This window comes from Thunnus thynnus, chromosome 23 (assembly GCF_963924715.1).
Source record: "Thunnus thynnus chromosome 23, fThuThy2.1, whole genome shotgun sequence".
NCBI classification, from domain to species: Eukaryota; Metazoa; Chordata; class Actinopteri; order Scombriformes; family Scombridae; genus Thunnus; species Thunnus thynnus.
The window spans coordinates 16,129,185-16,147,616 of record NC_089539.1 but is presented as its reverse complement, the minus strand read 5'-3'; the positions used below and the strand labels follow the sequence as shown (position 1 = coordinate 16,147,616).

The 18,432-nt window shown below is 41.6% G+C and overlaps 1 protein-coding gene across 1 annotated transcript in view; it reads right to left on the bottom strand.

The window, feature by feature from the left end:
* Positions 1 to 18,432, bottom strand: part of pcloa (piccolo presynaptic cytomatrix protein a) — a 58,784-nt gene extending 40,352 nt beyond the window's left edge. The window contains exons 1-3 of the mRNA XM_067581765.1: positions 18,003 to 18,432; positions 14,540 to 15,539; positions 11,824 to 12,855 (exon numbers count right to left, since the gene is read on the bottom strand). Of these exons, the coding sequence (XP_067437866.1) occupies positions 11,824 to 12,855; positions 14,540 to 15,539; positions 18,003 to 18,214 (2,244 nt within the window). The 5' untranslated portion in view covers positions 18,215 to 18,432. The remainder of the gene's footprint in view (positions 1 to 11,823; positions 12,856 to 14,539; positions 15,540 to 18,002) is intronic.

Sequence of the window (18,432 nt, the reverse complement as noted above, 5' to 3'; positions counted from 1 at the left end):
ATCCACATAGTCTGAATTAATGGGGATGTTATACCTCTCTTGCAGCATTGCCTTGTAACTAACACTAATGAACAGCTGTATTTTTACATGATGATTTTTCCATACTGCAGCTTTCAAATAAATGTGACATGCCTATGTGTGCTATTGTCTGTCTGCTTTAAAGGCTTTTGCAAACAGCAGCATGGATGATTCATAAAAGCAAGGGATTCACTCGCTCACATCACCACCTTACAAGGACGTTTTCTAGCATCACGTGTTCATGGATACCAAAGAATTGAAACACAACACCCACGGAGATGAGCTTGTGACGGTGGTGATGACATACATACTCCGATAAAAGACATGAAATACCTTGGAAGGAAATGACAACTTGCTCTCTCTTCCCACATGACATGCTCTCAAATAAATAAAAGCTCATACATAAATGAATAAGGACAGACTCAGTGAGTGTTTCAAATTTTCCATCTACTTCAAACTTCCTCAAAGGACACAGGAAAAAGACAAACTGAAAACCACAGACGGCAACCAGATATCGAGATGGGCCATATCCATGTTCAGTTATTGTTTCCAACTGGGAGTTGGAGTATTGTGAAGGTCGGTGCAGCTCTTTGATTAAGACAAGGGATCCAATGAGGGTTTACCCATCTAAATTTAGACAGCCTGGCACAGAGACAGAAGCAGAGGATCTAAAGGTGGATGGGACAGATGGATGAAGACAGATGAGAGGATGGAGAGGGAAAAGTAAAGGAAATGGGAGGACACACTGGGAAAAAAGAGTGGTAGTGGTGTGTAGAGGTGTGTGAGAGAGACGAGATAAAGACAGGAGGATGATGCGAGGGAGGAGAGATGGATAGTAACAAAAGAGAAGCAATGGTCAGGAGGATAAAGGGTGAAGCAGAGAGGGAAAGGGTGAAGCAGCAGAAGTGAAGAAGCTTAATGGTCATTGGAGTTGACTCAACACCAGCTACTGCCAACAAGCTTAACATTATCACCCTGTAAATCTGCAAATCAATTGCTTGGAAGTCAGGACAAGCTGCAGTTCATGATGACTGCCAAGAGTGCCCTTAAATTGTTACATTACAGACTGAGAATTTGGTTGACATCATTTACACGTATAGTGACACAAAGTCCTGCCTCACTTCCTGGTTAGCTTCTTTTCTACTTGCTTTTATTGCTCAGTATTATTATTCAATGAGGGTTTCTGTCAGTGGTGTGGGGTGACTTTTCCACTAGGTGGGGCTACGGCCCTAGGTAGCTCTGTTTTGGCTGTGAGCATGCTCCGTAAAATGTAGCAGGGAGCTAGCTGCTGGTGGCTAGCAGCTAGACTAGTGGTTTCTAAAAGTTTAAAAAAAGTATCTTTTAGTGGCCACTTAGCAACTGTTTTCATTTTACAATTATCACCAAAGTACCACAATGATCCGTGTGCATTTTGCCTGCCTTCAGGGGGTAGATGTTATCTAATAGGGAAGCAGCAACTGGGCGGAAAATCTTCTGGCATCATTTCTTGGACATAAAATTTTCTGCCCCAGATCCAATTACTTTCGGCATGTGGTATCAACCAATCAGGTTCCACTGGGAAAAGCCAAATATATTACACACATACCACCGTACAGCAGAGAAAATGACGCCCCTCGGTACACAGATAAAGATTGTAGGCATAGTCATTGCACATTTCTGTAATTATGTATAATTTATGTGAGAGTAACAACTGATATTTGTACACACAAACATGAATAACACAACAATAACAAAAGTTTTTCATTAAAATATGTATTTCACAATTGGAATTTCAGGAGGGGCAGCACCCCAGCACCCTTAATGGACCACACTCCCCTGGTCTCTGTCACCATTCTATCTGAAAAGCCAAAAAGAATAGTTCAACACAGGAAATACACATTTCCTTGTCAAGAGTTATATACCACTCATATATTTGTCTGTTAAATATAAGGCTATGGCCAGCTGCTGGTTGTCTTGGCTTAGCAAAAAACACAGGGTACAGCCAGGCTTTATCCATTGGTAACAAAGTCTGCCTCCCAGCATCTAAAGTCTTGTGAGTTGCCTGGCAACCTCACAAGGATGACAAGACTCCAGGAAGTCACTGTGCCCAGCCATAAAACCACAATTTGACATTTTTATATTTTATTTTTGTATGGATTTAAAAAAACCAAACAATACACAGTGTTAATTAATTAGAGATGCTGTTAGGTGGATTTTGCTACCTTTGGACCAGGTAACAAAGAGCCAAGCTAGCTTTTCTTTGCTATTTCCACTTTTAATGATAAGCTAAGCTAACCAGCAGCTACCTGTAGCCTTATATTTAACATACAAATATGAAAGTGGTATCAGTCTTCTTATCTAATGCTTTGCAAGAAAGTAAATAAGCATATTTCCGATGTCAAACGATTCCTTTAAACATGAGGACAGGTATTTACTATTGTACTGGTGAGTAAATATTGAACCTTATTGTTTTATCAAGAATTAAACGTGGGTTATTTTGTTAGTATGACATAACTACAGATCTTTGTAAGTTCTTCTGTGCCTCATGGGAAATACTTTTGTTGAATGTCAACAAAGGAATTGTTATATACTGTTTCCAGATGATATGGACATTTTTATCATGATAAAATCTACAGCCATCAACACATCACATCACATTAGAATATAATCTTCGAAATTAGTATATGTCTGTAATGAAAAACAGTTCTTCACACTGACAGTTCCTCGATCATGAGATTCATGGCTTTGCAACACTGAAGTTCATTTGCATCAAGCACCACATAAATCCAGCAAAATACAGCATAATCTTTATTATATGAAAAATAATGATGCTGAAAGACTTGTGTCCTTTCTGCAGCGCTCACCTTTCAGTACTAAAGCTCTTGCTGGAATTAAAATCTGGAAGTCGCTGCCCTTTTCTCGTTGATGAGTGTTGCTGAGTGGCCAACTTAATTATAATGCGCTAGACTGCAAGCAGAACATCACAGCATCAGCTCCTTTGCAAGCCAAAAAAGATCTTTGTCCTAATAAGTGTCCCAATGTTATAGATGTTTCCATCTCATGTTCAATGTGCTGTATCCACCCTTTTCAAGGAATCCATGCTCATGTGTTGATGTAATTCCCATTTGAATCATGGAACTTAATGTTATGTGAGTGGTGATAGCCTTAAGGTTGGAGAACTGGGCTTGAGACCAGAATATTGTTGGCTTTAATCCCAAAATAAGTAACAAATTCTATGAAAAAAGGCTCTGAGAAAAGTAATTTGAACCCTCAGATGCTTAGTAACCAGCACTAGAGGACCGAGGTTGTACCGGATGGGAATGTGTGTAAACGAAGGAGAGTAAAGCAGAGTGTTGCTGGAAACCAGAGCAAGCCTTCTGAGCAAACGCTCCCCGGATAAATGAAAGTTGAACAAAAGTTAATTATGCAATTCTATATACAAATCTTTTTTATGTGCCTTAAAGAGGACAGATGACAAACAAGAGCCTGAATGATTCTGTTATCTCTTGATAAGAGTGTCAGGTTATGCTGCTCCCTTTTGGATTGATATCCCCCTGCCAGGTGAGTGAAAAAGTGTCAGAAGAGGGAGGGAAAAGACTGCATTCGTGTGTATAAATCTATGTTTTTAAAGTGGATCTGACACAAAGGAAGAGGTGTGAGAGAGTGCCTATATATACTCTAAGCCCTGGGATTAAGGAGAGGGAGGCATTTGTTTCAGGGCACTCTCTGTCTGCATCTGTGTTTGTTTATCCACTACCCACTTCGAAATCTGTCTGTATGTGTCAGTCTCTCATCTGAAATAGAGCAGGTTATTGAGTTTTGCTTGAGACACTCAAGGATTTTGTGAGTTTTCTTTCTTTTGTCGATGGCTGTTTTTTAGTTGCTTCAGGTTTCCAATCCCTTAGTCATCCTACATTTCATATGTCACACGATGGACATTTTTATCAGAAGAGCCATACAAAATAAATGTATGCACATGTCTTAATCGCCGAATCAAACCTCCAATCCCTGTTATCCTGACTGTTCCACTAAATATATTTTGTTTTCTACTATAAAAAAAGCACAACTCATCGATATTTTTAAGATTAAGGCTACGCTAATTAACATTTTTATCTTAACAATGGGTCAAATGACTGGAAGCAGTAAAAATGATAGCCCAAGCTCATAGTTTTGGTTTTATGGCCCACAAATTTACAGTTTTAATTCATTCTCATTGCTCTTATCAACCTTGTTTCCAGTTGCAGGCTAGCAAACCAAATGGCAGACAGTTAAAGTTAGCAACTAGCTGGTGAACATAGTGGAAATTTAACAGCTAAAGAGCCAGATAGTATTTCCCTTAGTAGTTGCTAGAGACTAAAATACAGCTAAAAGGAGGGAGAATGTTAGATTTTAATCTATCAAATGAAAGTAGTCATGTGACAAAACCCCACAGTACTAGCCAATTCTGCAGCTTATCCTTTTGGTTTTACAGTCTGTATATTACCTGTATGGTTCAGTTTTACTGCTTACATAAACCAAATTTCCAGCAGCAGGCAGCGGTTTTCAGCTAAATGTTCAAAAATAAACCCACTGTACACTGCATGCCCAACACCAAACAGCAAACGCACAAAGTTAGCATCTACCTGGTGAAGAAAGTCAAACATTTAGCAGCAAAAGACATATTCTTCTCTGGAGCTGGTGGAGACCAAAACAGAGCTAACAGGAGAGCAGAGATAATTCAGGAGTTAAATTCATCAGATGCCAGAAATACGACTCTAATGATATGATCATTTTGCCGCATGTTTGCTGGACGTGTAAATAGGCAACTGTTTGCTATTGCTATAGCCATATTGACAAGGTTATAATATGCCAGATGATATACTTTAACTGGAATATCTAATATCTCTTCGTCAGAGTACAGTTACTTCATACACGTCAATTTACGCCACCTGCAGGTGTGTGTAGCCTTGTCATCTGCTGATAAATGTGTTTACCACTACTAAGCTTATCAGTACAGGTGGACAGGGGAAATGTACCAGAGAAAAGGAGAGAAGAGACAGAAAACAACAAGAGGCAAAGAGGGGGGAGGAAGAGTCCCACACACTATTCCAATCAGTTTAAAGGTTAGGTGTAATGAGATGTGGGCTTCCGTTGACAAAAACATTTAGAAACCTGCTGTTGTTTAAAGGACCAGAGTGTACGATTTAGTGGCATCTAGCAGTGAGATTGCAGATTGCAACCAACCGAATACACCTCCCCTCCCTCTCCCCCTCTAAGCGTGTAGGAGAACCTAAGGTATATCTTGTGGAAAAAATACAGCATATGGTTTTATAAATCATAATGTTTAAATATGATCTTGTGTAAAATCTCTAAAAAAATGTGCAATAAACATTCTACCATATACAGTATGTGATTCTCACTTTCTGACTATATACAAATACATTTCAGTTAAGATATCACACAACATATGTAGCAACAAAAAAAATTTCTACCCTAACAGAAGCCTAACTAATAACAGACACAATTTAACACAGCAAGATGACTGCTAAGTTGAGTTTATGTGATTTCAAGTCTTTGCTGCCACCTATACTCTCAAATCTTTTATGATGTTACAATTCTTGCTTCATCAGATGTTTCTGCTTGACAGTAAATTATGCCTATAGGTGCTGTTAATGTGACTCACAGGCTTGAGTCATGCATGCTAAAACAAATCACAATAGTCAGGTTGTCATGGTCTGCGCTGCTTAGGGCAGCATGGGCTGGCAGCCATATCCTTTGTGACACCCTCCCCCTTCCTCTCAACTCCCCTGTTGAACTCGTCTCCCTGTCACATCTCTCTCATCTCTTCTCTTCTCTGTTTTAGACCTGTCTTCCACGTTCACGTTATCTGTCTGTGTGTTTGCTATTCATTTCACAGCTCACATAAATCTTTTTCTGTCTTTATAAAGATAGACACTGTTAGTTTTTTCAGATATTTGCTAATTTCACATCTGTAAATGCATAAAATAGGGCAGTTTGTGACTATGTTTCTTGGCTGTTTCTTACAATTTGTCAATCCAACAAATGCCTTCCAGCTGCACCATTTCTATATTCTCCAATAAGGATGAAAGGCACTACTTTAAATGTTAAAAAAAGCTAATCCACTTGCCTCTCAGGTTATTTAATGCACCAAAAGGATTTTTGGAGGCGAAGCCATTTCCTAATCCAAGCTCTATGTTTAGCCTCAACTACTGAATATCAATTTTTGGTGAGGGAGTCAGAGTCAGACACAAAACCAACTTGCTGTTTCAACTCTCAAAGAATGTCCTACCACTGCGGTAAAGTGTGTATTGAGGGGGGAGAGAGCAGCAACAGCCAGCATGTAAATACAGTATAACACCTGTGCTAACTTGATGAGGTCGGTGCCAGAACGTGTGTGTTTTCAAGTGTCTGTCTGTGTCTGCCTGCTTGTCCCTGCCTCTCTGTCTCACCAGGGCTCAGTGCTGGCACACATGATGTCTTGGCTTTTTCCTCCGCTTTCTTGGCACCAAAGGCTCTGTGACAAAAATGTGGCCCTTGCTAAGCATACAAGCACCAGTAAATTAGAAGGGGGGTAATTGGAAATCATTCTGGAGTAGAGCTGGGGAAAAAAGGGAGAAGGAGGTTGCTTGCAGTGCCTAAGGATAATTAATTTCAATCACAGTTTTTAAATAAAAGGTATCACTTGTCATCGGTTGAACAAGAAATCCTAGATCTGCTTAGTACAGCAGACAGTTTTTTAGTCTGAAAGTACAATAGCATGTGCAGTATATTCATATTTATATTGTGTACCAACATTTATACTGCCAAATTAACTAAAATACCTTTCCAACAGACATATTCTTTTCTGAGGCATGTACACGCACACAAACACACATTAATGTCTAAAAATACAACCTATCTCAAGCCTTCAAATGTAGCCATGTGCGGGACTCTGTGGGGAGCTTGGTACAGCAGAAAGACCCTTTTAAAAGGAGGAAATATGAAAGAGGGAACACAAAAGGGCTACAAAGAGACTAAAGAGAGTGTCTGTGAGAGCGAGAGCTGCCCTGCAGTTGCTTGTGTTCTCCCCTTTGTGGCTCTTTTGTGGCTGTGACTATTTCTGTACACTTCAGCCTCCTGGGCAAGTGATGGGAGAGCTGTGAGGCAACTGGACTGTATAGGCTAGATGCAGACTAACCTGAGTTCCACACAATCGGGGGTTTAACCACAATAAACAAGGGATTCATGTAACAGATGGATGGTTGTAAAGAAGAAAACTAACTAAATCAGGCCAGCCCTTTACTGCGTATGACAGTCAGATAACACCAAAGGCTGTTAGTGTACTGTAGATTTACATGTGTGTATATATGACCATGGAGCAAACCTTTATCTGCCAGTGCAGACTCAAGAGGGTTCAGACTGTGGGAGGAAGCGTGGGCACAACCACGGAATAACAATGAGTGAGGAAGACACCGGAAACACCACGCACTGAGTGAGTGTGTGAGTGTGTGAACGAGTGTGTGTTAGCATATCAGGCATCAGGGACATAAGGATCTGCAGGATGTCAGCCTATCAAAACAAACACACATAAATAGCCACAATTGTGAGGACATTGAATTGACTTATTCATTGGATCGTTATATGCCTAAAACCAATCCTTAACCTAAGCATAAGAAACAAGCCTTAAAATAAATTGTTGTCTTTGTGCGGACTAGATTTTTGTTCCCAGATAGGAATAAAAGTCCCCAGAAATGCATGAACAAATTCTTCTCGCCATAATGTGATTAACACAATTACATTTTCAGAAATAAATTTGTCTACTGTCTCACCCAGAGTCAGTGGAAACACTACACTACTAGATCCATCATATGTGAGCATCATGCATTCATCAAATCAAAACCTGCCTTATTTACACATTATGCAAATGTTATCTGTATGTTTTGTTCATTTATCATGCGTGAAAGGAATGTGAAAATATGACATTGTCCTTCTTAAGCTTCACATGTGCTGAGTGTTGTGACTGCACCCAGAATCTCAAATGTCCCATAGTCAGTTTTGTAAATTCTCACAATTGTCCTGTGAACAGAAACCATAATTTGATGACTATATAGTTAGCTAATAAGTGAGGAATGTTATAATGATTAAAAATTGAGGCCTGGGAGACCATTTGGTATATTACTAAATAGCAAAGCATTATCTTCTGTATACGCGCAGTAATGTAGTGGTAAATAAAAAAGTCAGACTTAAAATATGTGTAAACTGGACTCAAGTGCATTCAGCTACATCACTGTATCTATGATAAGATCTTAAGCTCCAGGCTTAATATGAACCACAGATTTTTATTAAGCTTCAAAATGGGAAGAACTCAGCGGCTGTGACTCAATATTCCTTGGAGCTTGATGAGAAAGTTGAGATCTAGTTAGTGCTCTCGGTGTAGGTGATACAGGATATAGCTCAAAGCCTCCTCTCTTAGCTTGGATTCTTTGATTCGCGCTTGTTAGCAAAGTGATGCCTCTCCCATTTTACATAAGACTTCTCCGACGAGCACGCTCATTACTGATAAGGGCAACATGACATGGAGCCTGAGCTACAGTAACATCGCTGAGCAGCACTAGACGCAGACACACATTTACAGACTTTCCCTACATCAAAGGAAGTGACAGTAAGAAAAGCAGAGGATAGCACCACTAAGGGAGAGTCTCACAAAGAGAAACCACTGTTTAAAAGGAGGATAAGTACAAGAAACCACAGGCATTAAGTGAGTCTCCTCTAGGACTTATAAAGATAGGAAAAGATTAAAGGATACAGAGGAAGAAGATGCAGAGAAGAGGGAACTTATTCAAGGTGTTGGGAAAAGGTGACAAAAAAGAAACAGAGAGAAAAAGATAGAAAGAGATGTAGAGCTGTGACATAAAAAAGAAAGAGCAAAACCATTAGGGTAAGTGCTTTTCCTTCTGGGGAGCCTATTTTCACAACTCATATTGATGGGGATTAAGCATAGACACCTGAGTCTAGGATCAAACCTCAATAGAAATGAGAAGCGTCCTGTTGCCCTTTAAATCCTTTCAGGAAAGAGAGATTAGGCCTACACACGCACACGTGTTGACTCTTACAGTATCCATACACCTCTCATTCTTTACATTGTTAATGATGGCCTTCCCAGTCTGCATCACACCCAGCTAACTCAACAATCTTACAAATAACACACACACACACACACACACTGTGACCCACTCACATGCGTCAGCAAAGAACCCTTGCTGACAGCCGACATTATGACAGCGAATGACACAGAAGTGAGGCACAGTACGTAGGGCGTAGATGACTCAACCAAGGTGTCGTGTATGAGTGTGTGTCTTCTACAGTCGTATTCCACAAGGTACTTCTGTTGTGAGATTTAACTTCAGGTTCAATTAAATGCAATTATTTTCTGTGAAGTATTAATCTTATTCAGTCCTGGATGAATCTTGCTCCAATTAAACTTTTTTTTTTTTAATTCTTGCTAAATCATTCTTAAAAACAAAACTAGGCTGACTAATCTGGTTTTAAGACAAGATGTTGTTGAAAGGGCTAATCTATATCCAATTACAGCATCAGTGGCTAGGATGCCCATCTCTCCCAGCATAATTACATTTTTCCCCATGCTTGGCCTCAATTAAGTGATTGTGCAGTTCAGCTCCTCATTATCCTAGCAAGCGTGTACAATTAAGAGCTGTAGAAAAGAACAAGAACCTGGAAACTTAAAAGGACATGAGTCCTTAATAGTGTTCTCACTATTGTAAACAGATGGTGGCCATCTTGTTTTGGAATACTACCAATAGGGAAGGAATATGTTATTCCCATTTCCTTAGACAATTCATTCAAGAATAAGAAATATTCTTCATTCCATAGAAATAAGTAGGGTTGGGCAATATATCGATATTATATCAATATTGTGATATGATACTAGATATCGTCTTAGATTTTGGATAGTGTAATATCATGATATGGCATAAGTGTTGTCTTTTCCTGGTTTTAACAGCTGCATTGCAGTAAAGTGATGTAATTTTCTGAACTCACCAGACTGTTCTAGCTGTTCTATTATTTGTCTTTACCTACAGTCATCCCTACAATATTGCTGTAATATCAATATCGAGGTATTTGGTCAAAAAATATCATGATATTTGATTTTGACCATATCACCCAGCCCTAGAAATAAGTAAATACTCTCTGATCTGAAGTGCTACTCAAATATACTGTAAGAGTGAGTTCTATATTTGTGTGATAACATAACTACTATAAGGGGATGGGAGATTAAAAAAACTGATGAGACTGTCATTCCAGGTTTTCAATGTCCAGGAGCTATACTGGCAAACATTTTACAGTATAGGTTCACAGATTTCACTGTGCTGACCTGAACAAAACGTGTACATTATTTTCATTTATAGGTTTCATCTTCATATTTGAGCAAAACTAATGTAAATAAAAGGAAAATCTATATTTTTTTTTTAGAAAACAATATCCTTTTGCCATTTCCTTTTACAAAATAACAGCTGATTTCCCATGAGAACTGAAATTTCTGTACATCGTTGTGGCGGAGTTGTGAGGTTCATTCCCAGCTTAGTTACTTGCTGTTACAGAAGGCTCTTCAGAGAGCCGGAAATAATCAGCAGATTACTAAAGACACACTTAAACCGCCAGCTAACAAAGTAGCTAACACGTGAAGCCTGGATAGAGCTGCTGGTTGACAAACATGTGAGCGTGCCCTGAATCACATGACCATGTCAAGAGGATATCATCAAACGCCCCAAGTGGCCTATGGCTTTAGTTAATTTATCACGCATGGATGATAATTTTCAATGAGTGTGTAAATTATAAGCAGCACAGTACATAGACAATAACTAGGCTACTTTGTGTGGAATATTGAGTGGGTGTAGCATATGTGAATATGTTTTGCCTGCATGCTGAGAAACCAACTCAACCGAAAGCACTTTTTGGCCCCTATTCCTTTAATATACTGGTCCTACACCATAGAGTACCATCTGTTCTGTGGAACTCAACACACAGTCTTGTGATGGTGCTTCCATATGAGACAACACACCACGATAACACCAGCGAACCGGTTCCCACACCTAACGGAAGATAAGCAGGCCAAAAGTGTTTGGTTTCCACGTCATCATTAGGCAAGCGAATGTGATGAATGAACACACTCTCACATACACAACCATACACAAGCAAACATTTGTCTTTACATATTTTTTACAGTGCAAGCATGCATCCGACTTCATAATAAAAAAATACTAACCATAAGATGTAAGTCCTGCATTCTACACACAGCTGAACAACAAGCACACACACATACTGTACCCACACATGCACACAGTATTTAGTTTCAGTGTCAAGTGTCAATTGTTTAAAGTGCTCTTTGATGATGGGATGTCAATTTAAACAACCTAATTTATCTTCGCATTACTGACCGCCCTCTCCACCAAAGAAAGCTTGATAATGAAACTGGCATTTTAAAATGCAGCATAATTGACCGCATCCATTCATTCAGTCGTCAAGCATGTGCAGACGACATTATTGTTTATTTGGGCTCAACTAATGTACTTAGTATAACTAATAACATGCTCTCCTCTTCTCGGAGCACTCTGCTAGATGAAAGTGAGGAAAAATGCACAGCTGAAAACTCTGCCGCTCCTGATGGTATCTTTACAGTGACCTATTTCAATGAAACATGTAGAGGATGTTTGCGTTCTATTTATATACGAAAGAATGCATAAATTACTGGTAGGTGCAGTGTGTTGAAAACACATGAAGCTGCGGGTCTTAAAAACACTGCAATTCTAGTACTGCAAGTTTTCTTACCTCTCCTAAATGGGGAGTAGGATTAAATCCACACAGATTGCACACTGTTTTCTTGCACTCGGTGCAGAGGCTGTAGTTGGGTGTGTCTGCTGATCCCACATTCAGGTCCACATTACAGAGAGGGCAGCTTTCCTTGGTTACGGGGGCTGAAGCAGGAGCAGGTTCAGCTGCCGGGACCTTCTCCTCCCGCTCCACGGATATGGTCCTGGGGGCTCTCTTGGTTTTAGCAGGTGGGGTGTCAGGAGCAGAGTCCGAATCAGGGGGCGACCCAGGAGCAGAGAAGGGGGAATCAGGAGGTGAGCCGGGGCCAGAATCAGGAGGGGAACCTGGTCCGGAGTCGGCGGGAGAGTCTGGCGGTGACCCAGGAGGAGAATCCTCCGCTGCCTTCTCATCCTCTCCAGTGACAAGATTGGTGGCTGAGCTCAAGAGGGACGATCCGAAGCTGAACATTTGAGACGCAGCAGCGGGAGGTTTTGCTGATTCTGTCAACCCTCCTAAACCTCCAAACAACTTCCCAGTCACTCCTGAATCCTGTTGCTTTGGTGCAGCCTGCGCTTGAGGCTTTGATGATTCCATCAATCCACCAAACCCGCCAAACAGTTTCCCTGTAACGGACTCTCCAGCTTGTGAAGACGCTGCAGGAGGTTTGGCTGCATCTGTCAAGCCTCCAAGACTGATACCTCCTAACCCCCCAAAGAAACTGGACTCCTGTTTGGCTTTAGCTGGAGACTGCTGGGGACTAGACTTCTGCTGAATGGGGCGGCCTGTCTTGGGATCAATTTTGGGTGATCCTGCCACTGAGGAGCTTGGAGAAATTGGTCCTGGAGAGCTAGGGGATTTCTGCCTCGGTGTTGTTGGCGGCGTTAACCCTTGGTCAGTGGTACTTTGCTGCTTTATCAGCAGCTTGCCAGGCTTGCCAGGTGTCTGTCTCTGAGGCGAGGGCGGGGCTGAGCCTTGTTTGGGCTTGCCAGGGGGATCCATTCCTCCCATCGCTCGCTGCATCTGGCAGTTCAGACACAGCCACTCTTTACCCTGTGGATGAAGCAGTAGATAAGTTAGATTTTGACTAGGACAAATAAACACAAATGAGCACAGACATCAATGGCATGGGTAATTACAGTATATAGACAAGCAAGCATAGCCAATTAAACCCCTAAACCATTTTTCTTCTTGTTTAGCACACAAAAAAGAACAAATTCAGAGACATGTCCATTAATTAGTCTTTCAAATGATGTGGAATCCTGTTTTCCCAGCCAAATTGCTTCTTATAGCATGAAAGAATTAAAATCTGGCAACAGTTACATAAATACTAATCATTTTTTATCTATAAAGGTTCATATTTGGGCAGTACTGTATTTTGTGTTTTGTTTTGATTAAATTAGGATAAAAGCCTATCATTGCAACACGATTGTTTTAATTTAGCAATGACACAACCAGAGGAACATTTTCTGTGAAAAAGTAATTATATTACACAGACTGTTAGAAATACTAATACTGATTTTTTAATTCTGTTTATCATCTGTATCCATTTAGACCATGATAAACAGTTGCCTTCCATTGTCTTGGTTCTGAGCATATAGTTTATCTCCACACCTGTCCCCTCCACCCCCACAGAAAACAACCTGGCTACACCACAGTGCTCTTTGTTTAGTGTACAGGATATCCTCTTGTGCAAACCATTTGAAATAGCCAATGTTGACAGTTTGATCACTATCTACAACAGAACAATATGCATATTTTCTGTGCACAATAGTACTTATTGCATATGATCTAAACAGGGATAAGGTCAATTCAACCAACAACATTCAAATGGTAAAGCCTTTATTCTAAATTTTATAGGCCTTGTTGTGAAAATCAAGTAAAATCCCCTTCCTGAGTTGATCAATCTGCCAAGAAACTGACCTCAACCTTGATCTGAATAGTAACAAATTCCAAGAACAAGCTCAAGCAGAAGGAATCAGTCATACTGCTGGGCAGTAATAATGGCCCACCAGCGTTTACCGTCCATGTGTGACTGAGTTTCGTCACTGCCTAGCACGCTATCTTCCTGTGGCCATGACATGAGTCACCTTGATCAACATTCCCTGGGTCCATATGGTCCCTCTTCTCCTCAAATCGTGTGCCACTCTTATGAGATGCAATCCCTTTGCCAGGTTCAGAGAATAGCATTATGCTGTTAACAGACTAGTAATGGATTCAACTATACTGTAAAATTATACACTCATTTTGTTTAATTAGTATGCTAAAACTATACTGTTTTATCTAACAAATGAAATATGCATACATAACGATATGCCAACATAACAATAATCCCCATTTTTCCATATCAGTTCGTCAGAAAAGATATTTTTAAGTCTGAATACTAGAGTAAATAATATTTTAGGGTTATGTTTTTGCAGTGTATTGTGTATTTAGCAAATTGATTGGATAATTTCATATTTAACACATAGAAAATGTAATAATGTATGACCTATCCTTCCCTCTGCCATCAATAATATGGGTTGTCTTGGATATTATTAGTGTAAACAATATTCCAGTATACCCAACAGTCTAAAACAATTAGACATTCATCAATTGGAACCCGACAGCTACATACAAAATGCTGACATCCAAATAATTAATTATAGAACCTTATTGAAGTCATGGTAAACAGTTTTAAAACTTTGAAAAAGGAAAATAAGACAGAAGAAAATAAAAGAAAGTAATTAGCTCTTACCGCTGAGTCTGGGGGGCTGAACCCACAGAGGCTGCAGACCTGGCTCTTACACTCAGTGCAGTTATTGTAATTAGGTGGGTCCTTAGACCCAGTGTTCAGCTGGGTGGTCTTACACAATGGACAGAGTCCACCTCCAGGCTTTCCAGCCCCCTGCTGACCTGGAGGCCCTCCACTCTTAGCTGGGTCCACAGGATGGGCCCCAGGGCCTGGTGGCCCTTGCTGCTTGGGTCCAGGCTTCCCAGGCCCCTGTTGTGGGGGGGCACCTTTTTGCTGTGGAGGACCACCTGGTTTGGCACCTTGACCCGGTGGTCCTTGACCTGGTCTGGGCGCCTGCTGTCCAGGGGGTCCTTGACCTGGTCTGGGTGCCTGTTGTCCAGGGGGTCCTTGACCTGGTCGTCCACCCTGACCTGGCCTGGGGGCCTGCCCAGGGGGTCCTTGGCCAGGAGGACCCTGAGCTGATTTGGGCCCCTGGCCTGGTGGTCCCTGACCTTGCCTGGGTCCCTGCCCAGGGGGCCCTTGCCCTGGCCTTGGCCCCTGTCCAGGGGGGCCCTGACCCTGTCTCTGGGGTCCTCCCTGTTGTGGTCCCTTTGGACCTGGCCCTTGTTGAGGGCCCTTGCCTGATGGCTTTCCTCCAGGTGTTGTAGATGTGTCTCCCTCCTCCTCATCCCCAAAGAGTCCAAGCTTGGGCATGTTGACAGAATCGCCCATGGAGGATATGGAGGAGGAGACAGAGGAAGTCATAGATGACACAGCACTAAGGGGGTTGGCCCCGCTGAGGAAGCTGGAGCCAAACATGCCGGATGACTTGCTGGCAGTGTCTTTTGGCTCCTGCCGGAATCTGGATTCAAAAAGGCTGAGGGATGAGGGGCTGCGGCCCGGTGAGGGCTTGCCAGCTGGACCCTGGTTGAAGGCGTCAACAGTGCGGCTTTTACTAAGACCTGTTGGGCCCCTGGAGGCCCCTACCGGCTGGGATTGCTGTTGGGCATCAGATTCTGAAGGTCTGAGAAAGAGAAAAAATAGAACAGAGATTGTAAGCACTGCTGTTATAATTTTTATACATATATTTTTATACATATATATTTTTGGGGGCACTGTATGCCTTTATTGGATAGTGACAGCTGAGATATCACAGGAAACAAGGAGAGAGAGATGCAGCAGTGGGCTTCCAGGGCGCGCCAGCACTGCTGTTATTGCTACTGTTCATTAGTGTTTACTTTGGCAAAATGCGAAATAGTCTTATAAGCCAAGTCCACACTAACTCTCATCTGACCCAGTGCCAAAATGAAAATAACAGACCTAACTGTGAATTAGACTTTATGATGTGGATAGTTCTGAAATTTACTTTGGCTCCTATGACTACCTTATCTGTTAATGTCATTATAATTTGTCTTGTGGTTATCAGTTGAAATAAAAATCACAAAGACCATGGCCTGAATAGCTTTTTCTGTTGAATTATTGACTCCAACCTGGTTTTGTGAAAACTCAAATAAGACACACTCCCTCACACTGTCTAAAATAATCCTATAAATAAATTAACAGTAGACTGACATGAACCAACTACACATACAGTATCTCCCTCTATGACTGCTTAGTATTTAAGATTATCAATAAATGAGATTACATAAAACAACCATGTAGACTGGATACATATGGTGAAACAGAATTATTGTAAATGTGGATGGTCATCATCTGCTTTGTCTGCCAACTATGTCATTAAAATTTTCAGTCCATTTGGCTTTTTAAAAAAATCTCAAACAGTATTGCTTAGGATATTGTCCAACTCCCTTGTAGCATCATTGTGCTAATAACAAAAGTTAAGATGATGGCACTGGCTCTATGATCTCAGGCCTTTTCAACACATCAGTGAACACTGATGATGTGTAGGTAGCAGCCCCGGGGTAAAGCTGACAGGAAAGTGAATACCGCTGAATGACACAGAGTGTAGATCATAGAGACAGAGAGGGAAACGCTGCGCTCCATAGGGGTAAACTGAGACGTCTTTGTTAGCTTAGGCTGAGAGGCAACATAGACAACCTACACACACTTTGCCAAGCACACACGTGAAAGTCGACAGGATCCTTAGAGAAATGCATCAATGGACTAATGGACTGACTGGTTTTCTTATTCACTGATGATATGTGTATGCAACATATACAGAGGTACTGGTGACTGCTGCTGTTTGCAAGTCCCTGGTGCCTCTGCTATTATATCTGATATAAATAACCCTCCAAGGCAATAAAGTTTAATACAGTAATGAAAACGGCGATCGGATTATTCATAAAAGGAACACTGAGTAATGTCTGACTTTACAATGTGAGCAGCAGCAAACATTACAAGTAGTGGCGTTGCAATACCAGCTGTTGACTAATCCACTGCAGCGTGGATTTCAGTACCACGGACAGCGACCAAACTCATAAGACTGATGCCTCAACAGCAGAAAAATGAAAAATCCTCCGTTTTTAAATAAAGAAAAAGCAGAAAGCAGCAGGAGGGAAGTCTGTGAGCGATGACATTAACGCTGCTGTTCTATTTATAGTCATATTAATATTGATGCACCCCTCCCCCCATCTCCAGCTCAGATATAAATAACAATTCTTTCAATTGGAGCTAATTAACGTCACCGCACATCATGCCATTCCGTCTGACATCGAGGAATCTTTCACGATTATATGAACTATAATGAAAATCTGAAGCACAATGGAAGTGGCGGCGTATTGTTTTCATTTGCAGCTTTCTGCCTCCCTCTCCACAACACAGCACATTTCCGATTGAAACCCAATCTCGCGCTAATACAGAAGTAGACAGTCGAATCGGCAAAATTAGGAAAGCGGACACAAGTAAGGGATTTGTTTTTGCTGGGTGTTAAGGCGTCGTTCAGATGAAAGAAAAAATACACTGGGCACGACAGATTTTCTTACCCAGCAGGCATTTCGAAAATTTCGCACAAATACTGGAGGTGTGTCTCCTACTCTCTGATCTCACACAGAGAGACAGACGAACCGCGGACGCTGACACAAACAATTCACCGATTTAGACTCGTTTCATATATTACATCTTCGAAATTAATCATTTGCTGAGTGGTAAAAACGAGGCTTGTGCATCCCTGTGAAAAAAAACAGCAGATACACAACGTTCAAAGCCGCAGCTTATCAATTGGATGTGTTCGTTACAAATAAGAGCTACCATGTATTGGACGAGAGAGACAACAGAATTTCTCAATCATACAGATCATCAGATGTTAATGATAATCCATTAAAGTGAGCTCTAAGAATGGATTCATGTCTTGGTGCGGTTGGGGGGGATTAATATGGGCGTGAACGGGCTCCCTGCCTCCTTATATCAGCTTCCCAAATGATGCTGCACACCACCACAACACGTCCATTCGTTCTCATCTCACGTATTGTCTGGTTTGTGTGGATATTTTAAATGCATCATAAATTGCTGATATATAAAAAAGCCCTGCCTTCGTGCAGCTGCTGCGCCTCCGGGCTGCCTGCTTTGCGCCCTTGACATCGCCGCGGCGAGCTGCCTCCTCTCCTCCTCGCTGAGTTCACTAGGGTTGACCGGAGTCCCATCGGGGACCCGGACGAAGCCGCCCTTCCCGTCAGGTGCCAGCCCCTCCGGTAGCCCAGACAGCGGCCCTTCGCCTCCTTCCAGGCTCGCCTCGTTCCCCATGATCGACCCCTCCCGTCCCCTGTATTCGGATCAATGCACGATCCGAGCTGTCTCCGCGTTTTTATCTCCAAAGTGCGCAGCGAAGACGGTGTTTCTCGGTGTCTCGGAACATCTCAGATGATTTATTTTAAGTGGTTACTTTCCTTCCCTGTCCTGCCTTTCCATTTCCCTCGTTACTCCTTGTTTTTCTGTGTCGCGCATCTCTGCAGCTGCACACC